This window comes from Podarcis bocagei (genome assembly GCF_964188305.1).
Source record: "Podarcis bocagei genome assembly, chromosome: 2".
Lineage (NCBI taxonomy): Eukaryota > Metazoa > Chordata > Lepidosauria > Squamata > Lacertidae > Podarcis > Podarcis bocagei.
Window position 1 is genome coordinate 3,774,873 of NC_138126.1, and position 9,488 is coordinate 3,784,360.

Sequence of the window (9,488 nt, forward strand, 5' to 3'; positions counted from 1 at the left end):
CTGATGTAAACAGCTCTTGGTGTTTCCTGGCAGCTTGGCAGCTGGTGAGAACCGAAATGGTGTACAGCCGGTAAGCTGAGTCTGTTATAGCAGTGGCAGCCAGGCTGGGCAACATCAAAAGGACTCTATCTTCCTTGAATACCTAACAGATTCTGGGGTTGCGGCGCTCATCTTGCTTTATTGGCCAAGGGAGCCGGCATACAGCTTCCGGGTCATGTGGCCAGCATGACTAAGACGCTTCTGGCAAACCAGAACAGCGCACGGAAACACCGTTTACCTTCCCGCCGGAGCGGTTCCTATTTATCTACTTGCACTTGGACGTGCTTTCAAACTGCTAGGTTGGCAGGAGCTGGGACTGAGCAACGGGAGCTCACCCCGTCACAGGGATTCGAACCGCCGACCTTCTGATTGGCAAGTCCTAGGCTCTGTGGTTTAACCCACAGCGCCACCTGTGTCAAAGTCTTACTCTTAGAGTAATAAGTCACCGAGGAACAGGTACAAAGCATAATTTATTCATTGATAAATGAAAGCAACCTATATAAACTTTCCACTAATAAAATAACAAAATACAACAATTATCTACAAATCTTCCACCCCCCAAAAACCTCCTAGAGTTTAGAAGCTATAAATGTACCTATTCCTAGCAAATGGATCTAAACCAGCTGAATCATATAGAACACTTCCTTTGCTAAACGAAGGTGCTGAGGTATGGTCCTCTGTAATCACAAAGCTTTTAAGTGGTTTATACATTGCTAAAATAAAATTAAAATACTATATTTCAAATAAGGTTGAGGTTGATAATTAAATTTGTCCTGAAAAGCAAAGCATCGGTCTCTTTCCCTTCTCTCACCAGCTCAGTTCTGGCTTCGTTCTTCATGATAAAAAACAGTCTCCTTTTGTCAACTCAATGGCCCCAAATGAAGACGCTCAGTACGATGGGGTGGTCCAACTCCTCCTGCACTTCAGATGGACATGGGTCGGCCTCTTTGCTTCAGACAATGGCAATGGAGAAAAGTTCTTGAGCACTTTGACACCTCTGATGAGCAAAAGCGAAATTTGTGTTGCCTTCACCGAAAGAGTACAATGGAAAACTTCCATGTGGTTCTCTCATGAACCATCTGCCATGTGGAGACAAGTTAATGTATTTGTTTACTACACAGATACTCAGTATGGATTTTTTGTCATCGTAGAGGTACAATCTTTCTTTGAAAGGACACAAACTGGGGGGAAAGTCTGGATCACCACAGGCCTTCAGGACACCATCTTGTTTTATGAGACGGAAGCCTTCCGATATGCCCATGGTTCTTTGTCTTTTGTAATAAAGACCAAACAAGGGGCAAAAAAGGACTACTATGAGCCAATAGCTTCTGCTTCTTGGTGGAACGCATATGAATGTTCATATTCAGAGCATGCTTTATCCGTGAGGAGTTGGGAAAGGTGCAGGGAGAAGGAGACATTGCTTCCCCAGGAGGAGATTGAAGGAATCCACTCCCAAGACAGTTATATCACTTACTACAGTGTCCAAGTTGTGGCTCAAGCCTTGAATGCAGCCTATTCATCCAGATCAAAGCAGAGGTTGATGGTGGGTGGAGGAGACAAGATGGAGCTTCAAAGTCTACAGCCATGGCAGGTATGGCCTCTAGCGCGATAGATATAGATATAGATATAGATATAGATATAGATATAGATATAGATATAGATATAGATATAGATATAGATGATATAGATATAGATATAGATATAGATGATATAGATATAGATGATATAGATATAGATAGATATATAATAGACACACACACTCATATATGCACACTGTATAAAATTTCTTAGTTTACAAAATAAGTGCATTTTCCTTTTTTCAAGTTGTGTTTTCTACAGATCAATTTCATTTGTTGTGAGACATTAGTGTTGCATATAAGTTAGGTTAGGAAGAAATAAGGGGGAGGAGGAGTGGTAAGTAGGGTGGGGTGGTTATGTTTCTATTCTTCCACTTAGTGTATGGTTGGGGTATAAGTTTAAGGAAGGGGGCGGGGTTTTAGCTCCAATTTGTTTGTAGCGTGATAAGAGGGCCATTATGTCTTGTTCTCTTTTGCTAATATTTGAAGAGGTTTGTTTTTTTAAGGGATGCTTTCTCTTTTATGCAGGCTCCTCTTGTGACCGCTTTTATTGCATCCCGAAGGAAGGGGGTTGTTATATTGTCTACATCATTTTCTTTGAAGTAGTTTTGGAGTGTTTTTGTGAGACTCCCTCTAATTAGCTCATTTGTGGTTAGGATGGGACTGAAGGGCCATGATGGGGTGGTTTGTGTTTCTTCTCATATATTAAGGGCAAATTCTACTGGGGCAGGATCTGTGATTTTAATGCTGCTGCCTTTGTTCACTGATCCAACTAAGGGGATCAGACCTAGTGTGAGCAGAATGCTATCTAGTCTGCACACTGTGCCGTGGCACCCAGAACGGAATCTGTAGCAATTTGCAAGAGTCCCTAAATGTTTGGGGTTGCCTTCAGAGGAAGGTTGCCCATGGGGATGTAGGGTGGGTGTTTTTCAGAAAGATGCCTCTCATATTTAGGTTGAGGTCACCTCCCAGGATTGCTTCCCCTTTGGAGAAGGAAAGGAATTTGTTTAGGTTTTTTGGATGAACTCTAGTTGCTTTGTGTTTGGGGCATATATGGAGCCAATTGTCAGTTTAGTTTTGCTATCTAGTGTCCCTTTAGCAAAAATGAATCTGCCTCTTTTGTTTTTTAGCACTGTCGTGGCTTTGACGTTCAGGTCTCTACTGAATATTATGGCTACTCTGAGGGCCTTTCCTGAACCAGGTGCAATCCATTGATGACTGAAGCAGGGATCACCCAGGAGTTTGCTTCTTTTTGGTGGATTGTGTATTTCCTGTAGGAAAGGAATGTGTGGTTTCATGGTGTTCACATACGAGGTGATGCGTTTTCTTTTCATAGGGTTTCCCAACCCCCTCACATTTAATGTAATTGCTTTTAAGCTAGCCATCTTGCTTATCTACTTTATAGGATGATTCCATGCCAACCCGTCTGGGTTGACCTGTGTCTCTCACCTTGTGTTTTCTATCAAACCTTTTAAGTTGCGCTAACATAAAGTGTGATGGGTGGGGAAGGGAGGGTAGAATTAGATATGGGTTAAAGAGTGGGGGGTAGATTACAGAAATGGCCTCTCACTTTTGAAGATTGTGATTTATTTTCCAACTCTGGAATAATCATAATAGGAACATACTCTACAGGTGTTTTGGAAAAACTGGGACATCCCATTTTCTTCTCATGTGTACACAGCAGCCATGTCCCCATATGACAAGTGAAGGAATATCCAACCAATGATTTCCTCCTCCAAATGTCTTTATAATCTGTGACTTCCAGGTCCTGATGCCATTGTATAGCCATCTTGCTCTCTGTGGACAATGTCAGCTCCCTTGGCCTGAAAGTGGAGATGAGCGCCACACCCCAAAGTCAAATTTGATTGGAATTAACCTTCCAGGGGTCTTTTACCTTTTTAAAAAACCTTATATCATTCTTTATATACTTTCCTTTAAGATTGATGCTATAGAAAACAGGATCTTGTAGTAGAAAGATGACTCCACCCTTCTTAGCCTTTGTGTTCCACCTTTACTAAATCCACTATGACCGTTCTTTACATACATTACCAATTAATAAGTCTTTACTAATATATGCCATCCAACGTGGTTTTCTCTGTTATTCTAGCTTCATTCATTCTTGAAAGAAGTCCATCTGTCTTCTAATACTTCAGCTGATGCACAGTACTTGGATGAGAATGGGGCACTGGCCATTGACTTTGATATTGTGAATTGGGTGCTGTTTCCTAATAATTCTCATTTTAGTGTGAAAATTGGGAGCATAGAGAGACAGAAGTCCTCAAATCTAAAGTTCACCATTAATCCAGAGGCAATAGTATGGCCCACGCTGAGTAAGAAGGTAGGATAAATGTTACGTGCCTTTTTAATATCTCTGATTCCTGCTATACTCTAACAGCTTGTTGAACATTAGCAGTTTGAAAGCTTCCCAGTGCCAGTAGATAAATAAGTATCACTGTGGCGGGAAGGTAAACCATGTTTCTGTGCACTCTGGATCTTGTCACAGTCTTCCCTGCACTAGACGTCGTTTAGACATGCTGGCCATATGACTTGGAAAGTTGCCTGCGGACAAACATCGGCTCCCTCGGCCTGAAAGCAGAGATGAGCGCCACACCCCAAAGTTGAATTTGACTGGACTTAACCATCCAGGGGTTCTTTTCTTTAACTTTTTCTTTTTTTACCTTATAGCAATTTTATATAGTTTCCTTTAAGACTGGTGCTATAAAAAAGGATACTGTAGTAGAAAGTGTCAGGAAAAAGCAGCAATGCAAAAGCCAGCTGCAGGTGGCTGGAATGCAAAACAGGATGTTGCTGTCTGGAACTGTACTGTTGGGAAAAAGGGGCAGTCCAGTCTCTGTACTGAGCACCGGATGTTAGCTCAGAGTGTCATCTGACCTGTGCTGGAAGTACAGGGGTGGAGTAGTGACTCTACTGCCGGAGTGTGGAGAGTGCAGTCACGTTTCTCTGTACTGCTGAAATGACAGGAATAAAAGACATGTAAATAGACTCCTGTCTGTCTCTTTTCCCCTCCCTGGGGGAATGCAGGGAGGAGGGAGGAGAGGGTGTGTTCTTCTCACGTTTGAGGAGGATCGCCGATTTATGGCCTTGCCTGGATCCTGCCGGGAGACGCAGAAGGAAGGTCAACAAGTATCTCAGTCGGTTGCCCGGGGGAGGCCAGTTACCTCTGATTGAGAGCTGAGATACTGACAGAAAGTTCACCATTAACCCAGAATTAATAGTTTTAGTTTTAGTGCTCCATTTTGTAGGAATGGCTGGTTCAATGTAGAAAAGTGCTGCCTGGATTGTATGTATGTACAGAAAAGTGTTAAAGGGAAGAAGCAGAAAAACTAAAGAGATTTCACAGCCATGCTGCTCTACAGTATGGCAAAAAAGAGATCACTCCTAATTTGGCCTGAGCTCACTTTGGGCCATTGGAAGTAAAGATGCTTTTAATGTTTCACACTTTATTATATTTTGGAAGCTGCCCGGAGTGACTGGGGTAACCCAGCTAGATGGGTGGGGTATAAACAACAACAACAACAATGATAATCTCCCAAAACTCAACAATCCATTTCCTAAAGCCTCGATGCTGCTCCTTTTATTGATTTCCAGACCACGCCTCATGCAAGATGCACAAAGAGCTGTTGCCCTGGATATGCCAAGAAGATTCAGGAAGGGAAACCCCCGTGCTGCTATGACTGTGCTCCCTGCTTAGAAGGGACAATCTCCACTCAGGAAGGTAGGACACGACATCAGTAGAAAGAAGCCATGGGTTGAAACTTCTCTACCAGTGAACACAACGTTCTTTCTTGATCTCTCCCATATGCCAACAATTTTGCACATTTGTAACAGCATCCAGACTGCTGTAGGTGTATGACTTATGTTAGCATACTGAAGTCTCTTTTACTCTGTGCAGATGCCAACGAATGCATCAGATGTCCAGAAGATCAGCATCCAAACAAGGACCGCGATCAATGTGTCCCCAAAGCAATCACCTTCTTGTCCTATGAAGAATATCTGGGGATCCTCCTGGCTTCCGTTGCCCTACTCTTATCCTCAACCACAGGCTTTATTTTGGGAATATTCATGAAATATAATGAAACTCCCCTAGTCAAGGCCAACAACAGAGACCTCTCCTACATCCTCCTTTTCTCTCTCCTGCTCTGCTTTTTGTCCTCTTTCCTCTTCATCGGCCGGCCAAGGAAAGTCACCTGTCTTCTCCGACAAATGGTCTTCAGCATTGTCTTCTCATCTGCCGTCTCTTCTGTGTTGGCAAAAACCATCACTGTGGTTCTGGCTTTCTTGGCCACCAAGCCAGGGAACAGGCTGAGGAAATGGCTGGGCAAGAATCTGGCCAACTCTATTGTCATTTCCTGTTCCACTGTCCAAGTTGTCATCTGCATCACCTGGCTGGGACTTTCTCCTCCATTCCCAGACTCTGACATGAGCTCCCAACCTGGCGAGATCATTTTGCAATGCAACGAAGGGTCTGTTGCCATGTTTTACGCTGCCCTCGGCTACATGGGCTTCCTGGCTGCCATCTGCTTCACGGTGGCTTTCCTAGCCAGGAAGCTGCCTGGGGCCTTCAATGAAGCCAAGCTGATCACCTTCAGCATGCTGGTCTTCTGCAGTGTTTGGGTGTCCTTTGTGCCCACCTACCTGAGCTCAAAGGGGAAATTCATGGTAGCTGTGCAGGTCTTCTCCATCTTGGCTTCCAGTGCTGGGCTTCTGGGCTGTATTTTCATGCCCAAGTGCTACATTATTATACTGAAGCCCGAACTGAACACGAAGGAGTACCTGATGGCAAAAAAATAAACAGAGAGAGTGAGAGAGACAATCCATTTTTCTTTTTGTTGTTGTTTAGTCGTTTAGTCGTGTCCGACTCTTCGTGACTCCATGGACCAGAGCACGCCAGGCACTCCTGTCTTCCACTGCCTGCCACAGTTTGGTCAAACTTATGCAGGTAGCTTCGAGAACACTATCCAACCATCTTTCTTTTGGTCTGCATTAAAAGCATTGTTAATCACTTTCAACAGGTGATGCTGAATTTTTGCGTTTCTCTAGGGAGTTCAGGAGTTCAGTTGTTTAAAACTGCCATTTTCCTCTCAGTATGACACCTCATTCACTTTGCTCAGTCGATATTTTACCTTTCAGCATCACTGCCTTCTCACTTTAGTCACTCTGCCCTTTCTAGTCCTCAACTGTCTCATGGCTCTGAGTCCTGGAAGACCTGCTCCCTGCCTTACAGGCCTTAGCAGCTAGATTTTATTTTATTTTATTAACCCAATATGATAATTTGGTCCAACAATTTATGACCAATGAGGATAACAAAATCTGATGGGATCACAAATAAATTCAATTTTTAAATGAGAAATTATATACATCTTATGGTCACAAAAATGATGCCCTTTCTTTTCCAGACCTTTCTTTTCCTCAACTATCTCACAGCTTTGAGTCCCAGAAGACCTGCCCCCTGCCTTACAGGCCTTTTTCCATGTGGCCTGAGGAGGGACGGGTCCTGACTGACTCCAGCTACAAAAACCGAGGCTGCTAAACAGAATTTTGGATTGGGATCTTGTTTAAGGATTAACTGATTTTAATTTGTGTGGGTTTTTGTTGTTGCTTTTATGGTTTGATTGTGGATGAGGAGGCTGATTGTATTTATATCACAGAGACCTGAGTGGATGATTGAGCGGACTGGAGTTGGTGTAAGACAGCTGTGCCCACCTGGGTATTCAGTGCAGCATCAGGGCAGACCTGAGGGTCGGGGAGAGGGAGTTGCTGGGTCTAAAGAGATCCCATCTCTGTGTCCAGTTGGGGGGGGGGCGTATCTAGAATTTGTGTTCCTCTTTGTTACAATGTATGATCACAGCTGCAAGACTTTTACATGAACAAAGATGCAAGGACACATCATTCCCAACAATGGCTGTTAAAGCTAATGGGTTTAGCTGAGATGGCGAAATTGACACATTCAATAAGAGAAAAGCCATTGTTAACATTTGTTAAAGACTGGAAACCACTCATAGAATTTTTGTGTGAAAAACAAAATGAAACAATGACATCTGGATTTGAGGTTTGAAGATAATTTGTTTATAGAAAGTTGCTTTGTGGGGTTTTATTGTGAAATGGACGAAGTGATCATTGTTTTTATGTAGCAAACAGCTGAAGAATCGGAAGTTCTTTACTTGTGGGGACTTCAGCATCCATGCTGAGGCAACTGGTTCTGGAGTGGCTCAGGACTTCATGGCTTTCACGATGACTATGGGGCTGTCCCAACATGTCACCGTCCCAATGCATGTGACAGGCCACACTCTGGACCTTTCCCCCCTCAAATGGGCAGGAAGAGGGTGAACTAAAAGTGAGGGACATTGACATCAGTCCCTTGTCAAGTTCGGATCACTTCCTGTTGAGATTGAGGGTAACAACACCTTTTACACTTGGCAGAGGCAGGAGACCTTTTTGGATGGTCAGTCTTTGGAAGTTGGTTGATTCAATAGGTTTCCAGATGGCTGCTGGGAGCGATAATCAAACAAAATCTGGAGGACACCATGTTAGGGCCCCCGGGTAAACATTCAAAATATTTGGGGAAATGAAAAATCTTGGTTTAAGAGTAAGCATTTAAAAGAACTGCGCCCTAGGTAGAAATGAGAAGCAGGCTGACATGATCTCACCTTGTGCCTGTCCCAATGCTTCACCTTGACACAAGACACAGTCACTTCCACTCCATCCACTGAAATCACTCTTAGGCCAACACTCGGCAGTGGGAGGGGGGTGCCCTTGGCCTGGCGTTGGAGGACCACAACCAAGCAGAGATTGTCATTGGGCTGGATTGGGACTTCATCAGCCGATTACAACTCTGCTATGAGATCTTCAGTGGTGGCTCCTTTGTTACTGAGCCAAGCTCAAGGTTTTACGGAAGCTCCTAACAGCTTGGGAAGAGTTGACTGGAGGAATTGTCTTCTTCCCTATATATTCACTCATCTGCTTTAGTTTGAAAAACTGGCATAATTGTTGGTGCCCAAGGCTTTTTTTAAAAAAAGAAAAGAAGGTGCTTGCACTCACCATGAAGTTGTTTGGGGTGGGGGGAGTACTGTGCACCCTTGAGTACCCCTAGAAAATAGCACTGCTGGTGCCACACAATGCTCATTCTGGACAGGGGGAAATTGATCCCTTCCTGTGGCAGCACCTACACTTTGCCACATTCCGCCTTTTGACACCTTCACTGTATTCTTTTTGATGCAAGGGAAAACAATTTTTATTGAGGGAAGTCTGTTTAGATGTGTAGAAGTTGACATGTTCTTTAATCTATCTTTGGCTTAACCTTTTACTTAATAATATTTTGGATTTCCAAATAGATCTTCTTTTTCTTGTCTTTTCCCAATAAATTTATTATTATTCTTGTGGGGGGGGGGGGTTGTACAAGAAAGTGGTATGTGAAATTTGTATAAAATAAAAATAGAGATTTAGGCCACATCATGGAGGTGGATAAGGCTATAAACAGCTACTAGCCCTTATGAATATGGCCTCCCTCCACTGTTTGAGGCAGGAAGACGCAGTTGTTGGGAATCCCATGTAGGGAAAGGGCTGCTGCTCTGACCCCTTCCTTGTGGCCTTCCCATTGGGGCAACTGGTTGTCCATTTTGAGAAGAAGATGCTGGACTTTATGGGCCCTTCGCCTGATCCAGTTTCAGGGCTCTTCTGATGTCAATCATCTTCAGCCAAACTCAACTTTCTCCCTCCTTGAACCTTGTCAGTCTCTTGAGTCAACATGTTTTTCTCCTGCTCTGCACCTGCTCCCAGAGGAGACCTTTCTTCCCCTTACAATTATCAGAACCACAGTGATCTCTTCTTATCCCCCATGAACACCCATCGAAT

The 9,488-nt window shown here is 43.7% G+C and overlaps 1 protein-coding gene across 1 annotated transcript in view; it reads left to right on the forward strand.

The window, feature by feature from the left end:
- LOC308579718 (vomeronasal type-2 receptor 26-like) overlaps positions 1-6,428 on the forward strand; it is a gene marked incomplete at its 3' end in the record, with an annotated part of 43,399 nt that extends 36,971 nt beyond the window's left edge. Inside the window, exon 5 of the mRNA XM_081180650.1 lies at positions 5,530-6,428. Coding sequence (XP_081036776.1) covers positions 5,530-6,428 — 899 coding nt within the window. The remainder of the gene's footprint in view (positions 1-5,529) is intronic.
- Positions 6,429-9,488: the final 3,060 nt, after the last annotated feature.